We start from the raw sequence: 13,225 nt of genomic DNA on the forward strand, positions 1-13,225 counted from the left end.
TCTAGAATGTCAGATTTTACTTTACGCCAGGAAGCTCCTGTTTACGCCTCACTTTACGTCAAAACTCATCTTTCTTGTAACGATCATAACTTTTGAACCGTAAGTCCATTTTCAACGATTCAAGCGGCCACGGAAGCGTAAATGAGTCTATTATCCAATGGTATAGGTCCCCGGTGATCAAAGTAAAAGTTTTGAGAAAGCAACAGTGGTTAAGTCCCGGTGAGTCATTGTGAAGCAAAACGTAACGATTCCACTTTGGTTGGATCAAAGCCTTACAAAATGGACATATTAAATCTTTTATAGTAATATTAGGTCAATATTTAGGAGACCTTAACTCTGAGATGCTTTAGGATTAATGTGATACGTGTATGATAGGTTTTGGCTATCGTGGGCATCGGTTCTACTTCCTTTCATCTTGGGATTGTATTGCACGCGTCAGGTGAGTTCCGTAGCTCCCTACTCAATTGAGATTTAGGCTGAAAAGTGTACACATACGTGCTTGTTTGATTGTTTGGTTGATTTGACTAATGACTTGTTGATTGTTTGATTGATTGTTGATCGATGGATGGTATTGATTTATTGTTAGATGATTTACGCACATGATTGTGATATTGTGATTATTTAGGATAGTCGTACATAAGAACATGCTTTGCACTTATTGATTGATTGGCTTGCGTTACGATTGTCTTTTTGCATGATTGATTGTTGATTGGATTTGTCCGACGGTTTAACTTATTATTGTTGGATTATGTTTTCGATTGGGATTATGTGGTGTGATTAAGATAGTTGTACATACATGGAAGACGATGATACATTTAATAAGTTTGAGATGTGGTGGGAAGGCTGCGGGTGACTCTATATATAAGCATCAATGATTACTTAAATGTAAAGTCGTATAAAATGTATGTGCATTGTGGCTTGGATGATTTGTGGGATGATGGACTTTACGCGCTTTACACGCAACTATACATATGTAGGCGCTTTACACGCAACTCTACATATGTAGGCGCTTTACACGCAACTATACATATGTACGCGCTTTACACGCAACAGATACTTATTTATGCGCTTTACACGCAAACATACTTATTTATGCGCTTTACACGTAACGTATACTTACTTATGCGCTTTACACGCAACGTATACTTACTTATGCGCTTTACACGCAACGTATACTTATTTATGCGCTTTATACGCAACGTGTACCTATTTATGCGCTTTACACGCAATGTATACTTATCCATGCGTTTTACACGCAATGCAAACCCTTTACGTGACATGGTTGGCCTACATTGACGTTTATCATGGCACATGCATACATACAATACGTGACTTGGATATTTTCACCACTTGCGCTGATCTATTATACGTAACTACCTTACTTCATATGACCATATCGTGATTCACATTGTGACTATTGACAATGGTTCCTTGCGAACCATTACTACGAACTCACCAACCTAGTGTTGACTTTGTTTAGTACACTTTTCAGTTAATCAAGAAATTCTTGGATGTGAAGTTTGATAGATACTTATGTTGGGCTCGGGCTTGGACTTTTGTGGATCAAGGATTCATTCGCCTATTGCTTGACTTTATGCGTAGGATCGATAGTCATCATTTGATTGTGCATTTTGTACTTTATATTGAGGTTGGATTCACCGGATCCCTTTTTTATTCATTTAGACTTATTCTACGATAATTCCATGCATACGCTATATCTTTTCGGTAATATTTCAAGCCTAGCTCGGGGTGTACATTCACAGCACCAACACTTCCATGACACATCACCAGTAAGTCATCAGCAAAACAGAGATGCGTATGCTTAAGCTCAGAACATCCGGCATGGTATTTAAATTTAGTTGAATCTTTCACATTCTTGGTCATTATAAGGGTGAACACTTCCATCACTAAAGTAAAAAGGTACAGAGATATGGGATCTCCTTGCCTTAAACCCCTTCCACCCTTGAAGTAACCATGAATACCCCCATTGACACACACTGAAAATGCAGACGGGGTAATGCAAGTAATATTGCATATGACCATCTTCTTATGAAACCCAAACTTGATTAAAACTGCCTCAAGAAATTCCCAATTGACAGTATCATAAACTTTGGCAATGTCAATCTTCAAAGAGCATCTCTTAGGTTCCCCCTTTCTATTATACCCTCTTAAAAGCTCTTGAGCCACAAGTATATTATCTTGTATTTGCCTGCCTTTGATAAATGCACTCTGATTAGTATTCACCAACTTGTCAAGCCCATCCTTAATTCTATTGGTTAAAACTTTGCTTATGCATTTGGACAAGACATTGCAGCAAGCAATGGGTCTGTACTTAGTCACTGATTTTGCATTCTGAATCTTATGAATTAACGCAATCAAAGTAGCATTGATCTCTCCAAGAAGTTTTCCATTTTAAAAGAATTCTTTAATTCCACAGCAAACATCTTTCCCAACTATTGCTTAAGCTTTTTTAAAGAATCCATAAGAAAAACCATGTAGGCCAGGTGCCTTATTATCATCAATATCAAACATTTCACTCTCTGTCTCTTCATCGGTTACTTCTCTAATCATATTTTCTGCAATATCACTTGAAAGGGTGGCGGTGAACACATCATGTAGGCTATCCAGTCTATCTACACTTTGTGTCTCACCCAAAAAGTTTTTAAAATGCCTTAAAAGTTAACCACTTATTTGATCCCCGTCTACAACGGTCCCATCATTCCTACTAATACTCAGGGCGCGTTTCATTCACATAATGTTTTTGGAAGGAATGAAATCTTTAGAAAGAATTAGAATATGAAGGAATGGAATTTGACGGAATGTTTTTGATTTTTTGAGAATTCAAGTAACGGAAGGAATGAAATTCCTTCCTCCATCCCCATGGAATGGAGATTCCATCAAATGATGGAATGTTTACATTCCTACGGAATGAGATTCCTCATTCTTTGAACAACAAACGCATTAAGGAATGGAATTAAATTCCAATTCCATCAGATTCCATCAAATTCTGTGAAACAAACGCGACCTCAGAATTCTATTCCTTTGTCATATGCTTTTAACAACCTTGTGAAAGAATGCACTATTTCGGTCTCTATCTCTCAACCAATCTATTCTTGCTGTTTGAAACACAAGTTTTTCCTCATGTAGAACAGCTTCATTGTATTGCTCAAGAATGGTAGCAGCCTCCTCTTTACTTCTTTTATCATGGGGGTTACTATTCACTTTGAATTGTGCAGCTGCAAGTTCATCTCTAGGACTATTGACTCTTTTAGTTAAGTCTCCATTTTTCCAGTTATTGGGATGCGTTTTAGAGTTTTGACCTTTTTTTGACAACCCTGAACATACTACAACGCACATCATCCATATCCCAACATTTTTTCACTATAGATAGATACAGATATAAATAAATAAATATATATCAAAGACATCTATAAATTAATGAACTCTTTATTATTGTAATATATATTATTTATATAATACTCGTAAGAAAATATAACTTTCTAGTCTAGCTTCCGTATGTAAAGTAAATAATTTAACCAAACAGGAGTCCTACGATTTTTATAGTTTTGTACATATAGTCTTAGCTTTATTTTAATATTTAATTTTTTTAATATATAAATAAGATAAATATTGTCAAAAAAAAAAATATGAAGGTGCCAATCTTACGTGGCAATGTTTTAACATAACTTTGATTTTGAAAAAGGCTTTAAAATTACCATGATCCTCCGGCAACGGCGACCATCTCCGACGAGACTTATACATGTGTAAGTTATGTGTAAATTTTATTTAATTAAATGATTGTAAATTTTAAAAAATTCTTTCAAGTTGATGGCTAAAAATAAATATAAATTAAGTATTCAGGACTAAAAATATAAATTATTGATGGAAAATAAAAAATGTAAATTAATGAGACTTTTTCAACAAATCAATATAAATACTAATATAATAATATATTTAGATAATGATTATTAGGATTTTTTTATTTTTGTTTATCTAAATGATGACATCATCAAAAGTCAAATTGATGAAATCGAGTAATGTGATTAGTTAATAATTTATTAGTTTAACTGTCTTATAGTATATATTAAAATTAAGATTAAGATAAAGAGATTAGGATTAAAAATAAGATTAAATTTAAAATAATATTAAATTTAAGATAAGATTAAGATTGAGATGTCAACCATTACTTTAGAATCCAGATGAAAGAAATATTATTACTTCGGGCCATGTAATTTATTAAGTGAAGAAAGAGACTATTTTGAATCAAGGAATGATAAGGTTACAACTTTATCCACGACAATATATATATACTTTATATAATTATATACTGTGCGATAAAATATATATATGTATCGTGGATAATTAAAAGTTTCTTGTATAATTATCATTGATGTTTTTGTAATAGCAATAGAAAGAAACAACTATATGGGTGACTTATCTAAGACGTGATTTTTTATTCTCAACGCCAAAACCATAATCGTTTAAACCATCTTGGACTTTCATCGATTCGCCCTGAGCCTAGTTCGTCTTGATCATCTAATCGCTTTCGTTTCCCACGCCGCCCAATTCCAGATATAATGCTCTCCTGGTAAAAGAAAGAAAAAAAGGCAACTAGTATGAGTAAGAGGCAATATAAAAACTGGGTGAGGATCCTCTCTAAGTTAGGACAACTTGACTTGTCAAAGTTGTCCTTACCATAAAAACTGTAGTAATGAATCTTACATTGGTTGTTTCTGTTGAACTGTTGAAACTACTATTCCCAGGACTATCAGCAGTTGCCAGGTTATAAATTCTTCTTGCCATTGCAGCAAGTGATGGATCCATTATTAGCTTATTCTGATTGTCAACCTTTATAAAGGATTTCTTCTTCAGATTCTGCATACCCACCTTTGAGTAGAAATCACATTTCTTGAGAGCTGTCTCTGCATCATTTGCATCTTGTCCAAGCATCAACATAGCAATCTCGAGAAACAATTGTTGTTCGTGCTTGTCTAACATCTTGTAGCTCACCTCTAATATTATGTCACTCGATTCTTCCCGGATTTCCTCCCGTTTCTCTAAAAACTTTACCCATTGGTTTATGTTTTTGCCAACTAGTAAAGAAGCGATATTCTGAAGGCTTGAAGGACACCCTTTGCAGTGTGCTATAACTCTCTTTGAGTGTTCCAAGTAGCCCTCTGGTGGACGATCTTGAGAAAAGGCATAAAAAGAAAACAGTTGGAGAGACTCATTATCATCAAGTGGCCTAATGCTGAAAGTTTTATAATTTTGGTTCCAGTGACTGACTAAGTGTTCACGAGAGGTAGTTATGATGATTTTACTTTGTGTGAAAAACCAATCCGCTGGAGTAATCAAAGCATCGATGTGTTCACTCTGATTTGCATCATTAAGAACAACTAAAAACCTTATTGGGCATATAGTACCCTCTTCAATGTTGCTTACTCTCTGCTCTCTCCTCTTTGAAACATCTGCTATGAGTTGATTGCGTAAGAGTGTTAAGCCATCTTCTTGTGTTGAAGCTTCTCTAATATTAAGAAAGCTGCTAGCTTCAAAATCAGCAACGTTGCTATCGTAAACAAACTTGGCAATGGTAAATTTACCAACTCCTTTCATCCCGCTAATCACTCCTACTCTGACATCTTTAGGGTCTTTTAACCATAGGTCAATGTCCCTGGATTTGCTCGCTACCCATGAAGCAATATCTGGTTGATGCAATATGCTTCTTACCTTTTTCACTATTTCTTTGATAAAATCTGATTCACGCCTATAAATTAACGGCCAACCATGTAAACATCAGATAACATAGCATTATAGTGCTCGACAAAGCAACATCTGCATCAAATGATATGAACACACAGAAGGTGCAAAATGAGTACTTCGTCTACCACTCATCCAACAATATACTATTAGACAGCTAAAAAAAAATAAAAGACAGCTAACAATACAGAAAAACCTTTATCAGCAAAACATAGACCCTATTAAAAATGAATCTAAATTCAGCCAGTGTGGAAGCCAGGACTTTTAGGTCTCGGGTAACCAAACAGTACACAATATACTAACAAGTGTATAAAATAGAACAGTATCTCTAAATTGAGCTAGGGTGAACGTATGAGATTCTAATTAAGTGTATGTTTTGTTGCATGACCGATTAACTTTGAACTACACTAATAACTTAAAATATAATACTAGAAATATAGAGTTTATAAATATTGCGAGATCATCATGACCAACTACCAATCAATAAATCAGAACTTGCATCATTAATCCTCTGTAAATTAATGCTAAGAAACACAACCCATGTAATTAAAATGTGACCTTACATAAAAGGAACAAAATAACCTTCTAGATCTGCCAGAATTTCACAAGAAAATTATATATAGTGAATGCATCGCACATTTTTCACGCATACCAAATGAACATTCTTCATGATAGCTGTTAAGTGGTTGGAAAGATACAGAATAACGGGACACATTCCGCGCATGATGTCCCTTCTCATTGGTATTTGTGATTACTGCCCCAGAAAGCAGATTGCACTGTCGAGAAGGCTTTATTGCATAATGCCATTCTTGAGTAGGATGTTAACGAGTTGGCCTGGTTGAAATTTACGGCATTCGATATTTCAGCCTTCTGTTTAGTTTGGCTTCTTATGCTAATCTATTAATTTGTCTAATTACATAACTGGTTAGTTTATGAATTCGGAAGCAAGAATTCTACTAAATGGAATAAATTCTATAATTCTGTACTAGGATTCCACTTGCGGGATTACAATAAGTTACTAGGTATAAGTATCTCGAAAGTGGCCTAATGGTCAGGGGGGTTGAAGGTTGAGAAGACTTGAAGAGATCCAGTTTCAAAAAGTTTCTAGGTAAACATCTTAAGTGGTCAGTGAATAGTCTAGAGATGCTAAGAGAGTATCGGTTAATTAGTTACTTGATACAACTAAAAATGCCCAAAGTTGTAAAATCGTTTGACCCGAATGGGTACCCGGATTTGAGTCGTGACTTGTTGGACGAGTTGAGTTAGGCCGACTCGCACTAAAAATGAGGTCAAAGGCTCAAAAACGATCAAGATTAAGCCAAATCAATTAAGAGCCGACCAACTCGTTGCTAGATATATCTTCTTACTTGATTGAAGGTGGTGATGTGGTGGGGGTGGAAGAGTAACTGAATAAGAGAAGATGATGAGTAGATGTTTATTTAGTTAAATATTTTTTGCTACATCGACCTTTTGTGCTTTTTATCATGTTCAAACTCAGCTATAATCTTTTATCTTCATTGTCTTAATTTGAGTCCAAAGGGTCCACTGATTTTGTTCCCTCTCCTAAATCCCAATAACCTCCTCCCACCACCACCATCATCTCCGACCACCACCATGATCTTCTGGCGACCACTGCCACCACGACTTATACATGTGTAAGTTACATGGACTCTTTTTGGACACAAATTAAGCTGGACTCAAAATAACCCACCCCTATAGTGTGCGCGCGCGCATTATGCTAGATACATACACATTAGTCACCGCGAGGTGCCCTAGATCGAAGTCCTCACAAAGGACTTGATGCTTAAATCTCACCAATTAAACAAGTTAGGGATGGCTAGGGAAAAGATTTGGTCATATGGATATACAGATTTAACTGCCTACATTTGAATCAAAAACTTTGCATTCGAGTAAAAAATTCAGAGTGTACTTGATTTCTACTAAATGGGATGTCAAGCAATCGATCCCATTCAGCATGTTTGTTTCATAAAGAAAGTAGCCTTCGGGCTTAATGCGTCATATCAAAAAATTGTTAATGATTCTGGTCAAAACACATGCTAAAACATTGAGAATCGCGATTATCTGGAGGTCTAGCATATGTTGTCTTAACCGAGTCAGTGTTATAGGGTATTCTCGCAGAATAGAGTAATAGACCCGTGAAGAGAAACCCTCACCCAGAAATCTAAAGGGAAAACTCTCACTGATCTACAATAGGTAGAAATTAAATACCTGTGATCACCCTAAATATGTTTAGGGTGAGACTTAAACCTGAAACCTCTTGTGAGGAAACATGACTCCTTGCAACTACACCATCTGGGTGATGGTTACTTTTTTTTACCCATATACCGTCTCTTCTTCACCCACCAAACCTCTGTTCATTGGGCCTGAGTTAAAACAACAGCAAAACCAAAAAGACACGGCGATAAAAACACGAACCAGGAAAGATAAAAAGACAAAGCCAAAAAGACAGGCCGCTATCTTCAAACCCAACAGATCACATAAAACTAAAGTAAGAGAAAAGTGGGAAAAAGATGTAGAGGGTGGAATAATAGGGGGTTGTTCTTGATGGTCGTGACCACTGTCATGGCCTCATGGTAAAATCCTAACAAGTTAGCTGCACTTTTGTTCAGAAATATATTAGGCTTAACACCAAGCCTAAATTTTCAAAACAGGGCTTTGTGATAACTAGCTAAAAATGTGATAAACCGCTGCAGGCTTAGCAATTATGTCAAAATTCAAAACAGAGGGCTAAACTAATCAATTAGAACTTGAGTTGAGTAAGATTCGGTTTTAGGCTACAACCAAAAACAAACTGAAACAATTCAGTTTTTGAATGGGTATTGGACTTTTGGTTTTTAAATGGTTCAATATTTTTTATTTGGGCCTATGTCAGATTAGTTTTTAGTTTTAGTCGGTTTTTTTTTTACCATTTGTAAGTTTAGCCTAGCTTAGATTAGAAAAGGTTAAAGTGTATGTCATATGATTAAAATACGACTTCAACTACAATTCCAAATATTATGACTAACACAAAACACTACAAAAGTTGCAATAAATTGGGCAAAATTAAGTAAAAAGAATCTTCATTTATAAGTTTTAGGCATAGTGAAGTCAATGTCAAAATTCGATACCAAAAGTCAACAATGGAAAATAAGATAAACGCCACGTTTCAAGCATCCGGTTCTTTGGAAAAATGTAACCTAATAATTTCTACATTAACTAGTCACATGCTTATATAGAGTCACAGACATGCGTACATGAGCATAAACCCTAAAACTAACTATGGACTATTCAATTCCCTTGGTTCATATCAGTTCCAAAGTATGGTTCGGTTTGAGATTTAAAATTCGGTTTGGTTATTTAACCAAAACCGAATGGAACCAAAAACATTCAGTTTTTAGGAAAATTGAAACAAAGCTGTTGGTTTTTAGGTACTTTGGTTCTTTTGATTCGGTTGTGTTGATTTTTTGGATATTTCATCTTTTGTTTTGATTTTTGCACTCTAATTTATAACCACGTATATATTATTATATTTAGGCCCTAAATCTCTTACCATAAATAGCCACTACAACTAGATTCATAATTAAGAGACATACGTACATTATGAACAAAAATAAAGACAGAAGGAATTAAATTCGTACAAAGAAATGTACCGATTGGATCTAGCTGGCAACACTTTTCCCATAAATCCGGAAACTTCATTTAACGCTTTTCTCCATTCATCAATTTTTTTCTCCGACACACAAAGGTCTTTGTTGTGTTCTTCAAACTCTTTCTTAAAGTTGACATTCTGCAGGTTTCGGATCTCCGACGGGCGCACGTGATAGAAAATCGGAAAAACAATGTAACGATCATCTAACTTTCTCCGCTGGATGATGTAGACGAGCTCATCAAGACACCATTTGGAATAGCGATATCCTTCGGATATCAGGACAATCGCGATTCTCGATTGTCTGATACCGTAGTCAAGTTGGGGTTTGATATTGAATCCTAGCTTCATATCGTTTTTGTCTCTGAATACGCGAAAATTTGCGTTTTTCAGTGCGGTATACAGGTGATCTGCGAAATCTAGTCTGGTGTCTTCTCCCCTAAAGCTTAAAAAGATGTCGTAAACAAAATTGGAAGATGAAGACGACGATGCCGATAGGACATCCATGGAGGCTAAATCAAAACCGAAAACAGATTCAAATCCAGATCAGATTCTGAGTTAGAAAGATCTTTGATTATTGGATATATGTATCCGAATCTGGATTTGGGGCTGAATATTAGAAAACACTACTCTTTTAAAACAACAGTATATATATCATTTATCTATTTTAAAATTAAGTCCATTTTTACAGTACTGTGTATGCAAGGGACTGAAGGAACTTCCAGGAAGTTTCTTTGTCTCTTTTTAAAAACGGTAAATACTATGATTAATATTAACTATTCCGTTTGGGTCATCATCAAAAACTTTATAAGTATATATTATACGCTGTTCAAAATTCTTTTTTGTGATAAGCCACGTCGTTTTGCTGACAACATAAAGAAGCACCTAAATCTTCAATTCTCTAAAGTCAAACACTTATCTTCTGAAACGACTTAATCATGTAATTAGAAATTATTAACGAGGTTACGAGGTGAGTCAACATTATGTTGACCAAAGAATTGGCTACCGCTACTCATGCATTTGGAATGTGGCCGTGTGGGAGAGGATTTTTCTCTCCATGCGGCTTTGGGTTTCCTTTTTGGAACGATATTGTTTTATTTAGAGGTGCTAATTAGGAAACGTGGATTGTGGATCAAGGTTTGCATACTGTCGTATACATATTATTTGTGAGTACTTGATCGCTAATAGCTAATTCGTCATTAAAAAAAAATGTAAGTTGACCCAACAACCATTAATGATCATATATGGTAAGATTCAATAATTGCAAAAATACTTATTTCTTGTTAAAAATAAAAGAACATTCTCATACTTGGTAAATATAAAATTCTAGTAGAAAATTAAGTGAAAGAAAAGTTGTTCGTACAAAATGTCACAAAGTCAACATGAAACATGACGGTGTCCATTTTAACGATGGACAATTCTTCATACACCATTCTCTTTTACGAAAATGACTATGGAACAAGTGGACTAGTTAGCAGTATTTATTGTCAAATTATTAGAATTAGCCGATTATATTTACCATATGTGTGTCCTGATTTATAGTCTTGAGTTATCTTTATCTTGGCCTTTAAGTTTGCTATGTATTTATATTAAGAGGCCATCTCCTCTTACGAGTATGCATTGAACAATAAATAAAATAACAAACCCCTCAGATTTTATATGGCATCAGAGCCTAGATCCTACCTTCAATCAGACCCCTAATCTTTAAAACCACAATCGACCTTCTTCAACATGACAGAATGCGACAAACTTAAGAATGTAGAAGGTGAAACATCAAAGCATGGCGAGAACAATTACAACTCACTGATGACACACCCTGCCTGAGTCGCACGAAAGATTAAAAAGGATAAGAATTGTTTCCCTACAAAATAGAGATTTGTTCTTATCAAAAGGCCGGTATTTATGAAAATAATATCCCTTGGAGAAAACCCTAAATATTGGCCTATTTCCCAAGCCTAAGACGTTCATATAAAAGGGACGTGATGAGGCGCCATTTCATATACAACAAACCCTCGACATAACCAATCAGATCCTTGGAACGCTCAAACAAGATATACACATACATCAATTGGCGTAAAGAGATTCACTTTACCTTCGGGGAATCGCCAACAAACAACCAAAAACACCCATAAGCCCTCTTCTAAACCTAATCTCGGTTTGGTGTACAAACATTTGGCGCCATCCGTGGGACCCCATCTAGAATCAAGAACCCACAACAAAGATTTTTGTACACTCACATCGCAAGAAATGGTGAAGAAGAACAAGAGCAGACCCCTAAAGGACAGGAGGGCAGCCCTGGCAATCAGCCAAGGAACCACCAGTCACCCAGATCCGTGTCAGATCGAGACAGAAGGTTTCTATTTCCCTCCCTTGGGAAAGGACAAACCATCCAACAACCCCCTCATTATTCAAACCACGGTGTTCAACATCGAAGTAAGAAGGGTCTACTTAGATAGTGGAAGTGAGTGTGACGTGATCTTTGAGCACTGCTTCCTCAAACTACCAGACGCCCTGCGAGCCCGAAAGATAGACCCTCGGGGCCTGTTAATCAGCTTCTCGGGAGAACACGCATGGCCGTTGGGGGAAATCGACTTAGACATCACCATCAGCGACAAAACACATGAAAGAACCGAGACCCTGGATCTTTCGATAGTGCGCTCCCCATCACCCTATAATATTCTCCTGGGGAGAACCGCAATGCAAAAGCTGGAGATGGTGCCCTTAGTGATTCACAGGCTTATAAAGTTCCGATCCGAGACAGGGATAGGAACGATCCCCTCCACCTACGAGGCAACTAAGCAAGTCAGTGACGTAAAAAGGGGCGACGACATAAGCCCGTCCGTCCCGAAAGATACGCAAGAAGAGGAAAATACGATGAAGGTCATAATCAACCCTGATTACCCTGACCAAACAATCTCTATTGGTGTGCACCTTTCGGATGGACGCAAACACAAGCTCCGAAAATTGCTACAGGCGAACATGGACATTTTCGCCTGGGAATACAAAGACATGACCGGATTGCCTCGGATCCTCACGTTGGAAGGCAAGCCCTTCGTGACGGAGAATCGCTTGAACGAGCGAAAGCATGTAGAACCGGTTCACCAGAAAAAGCGCAGCCTCTTCGCGGACAGAGATGAAGCTGCCAGAAGGGAGGTAGAGGAGCTGTTGCAAGCCGGCATAATAAGGGAGTCCACCTACCCAATATGGATCGCTAACCCCGTAATGGTGAGAAAAGGGGACGGGGGATGGCGGATGTGTGTCAATTTCACAAACATAAACAAGGCTTGCCCCAAAGACTGCTATCCCTTGCCGGAAATTGATTGGAAGGTGGAGTCACTGACGGAACATAAACTAAAGTGCTTCCTGGATGCATACAAAGGGTACCACCAAATACAAATGGCGGAAGAAGATGAAGATAAGACAGCATTTTACACGAGTAGGGGGACCTACTGTTATAGAAAGATGCCATTTGGTTTGAAGAACGCAGGGGCAACGTACCAACGATTGGTCGATAAAGCCTTCGCGACGCAAATAGGGAGGAACCTGGAATCATATGTGGATGATATGGTCATCAAAAGCAGAGACGAGGAAGGCCTCATGGAGGATGTACTCGAGACCTTCGGGAACCTTCGTAGGATAAATATGAAGCTGAACCCTAAAAAATGCTCCTTCGGTGTAGAGGAAGGCAAATTTTTAGAATATTACATCAGCAACAAAGGGATCCATGCAAACCCCTCGAAGATAAATAAATTAAAGCAGATCCCGGCGCCGAAAACAATTAAGGAGGCCCAGAGCTTAAACGGCAAACTCGCCGCACTCAGT

General features: G+C 37.0%; 1 protein-coding gene across 2 annotated transcripts; it reads right to left on the reverse strand.

The window, feature by feature from the left end:
* Positions 1 to 4,359: 4,359 nt before the first annotated feature.
* LOC122580997 (disease resistance protein RUN1-like) lies at positions 4,360 to 10,032 on the reverse strand. Of its 2 annotated transcripts, none has more exons than XM_043753140.1 (3): positions 9,408 to 10,032; positions 4,723 to 5,764; positions 4,360 to 4,585 (listed from the first exon to the last, which is right to left on the reverse strand). In XM_043753140.1, the coding sequence occupies exons 1-3, from the start codon at positions 9,908 to 9,910 to the stop codon at positions 4,460 to 4,462; spliced, it is 1,671 nt and encodes a 556-aa protein (XP_043609075.1). In that variant the 5' UTR covers positions 9,911 to 10,032; the 3' UTR covers positions 4,360 to 4,459. The 2 variants fall into 2 exon arrangements, with proteins under 2 accessions (XP_043609075.1, XP_043609074.1); XM_043753139.1 differs by having other exon boundaries at positions 9,396 to 10,032.
* Positions 10,033 to 13,225: the final 3,193 nt, after the last annotated feature.

Source organism: Erigeron canadensis, chromosome 9, assembly GCF_010389155.1.
Source record: "Erigeron canadensis isolate Cc75 chromosome 9, C_canadensis_v1, whole genome shotgun sequence".
NCBI classification, from domain to species: domain Eukaryota; kingdom Viridiplantae; phylum Streptophyta; class Magnoliopsida; order Asterales; family Asteraceae; genus Erigeron; species Erigeron canadensis.

What these genes read in the sequence shown, in the direction of transcription:
- LOC122580997 (XM_043753139.1), bottom strand. Translation starts at nt 9,910, where the DNA reads ATGGATGTCCTATCGGCATCGTCGTCTTCATCTTCCAATTTTGTTTAC. An exon ending in TCCAATCGGTACATTTCTTT is followed by an intron (nt 5,765 to 9,395) that starts GTACGAATTTAA and finishes GTTAATTTATAG; the next exon opens with GCGTGAATCAGATTTTATCA. An exon ending in GTTCAACAGAAACAACCAAT is followed by an intron (nt 4,586 to 4,722) that starts GTAAGATTCATT and finishes TTCTTTTACCAG; the next exon opens with GAGAGCATTATATCTGGAAT.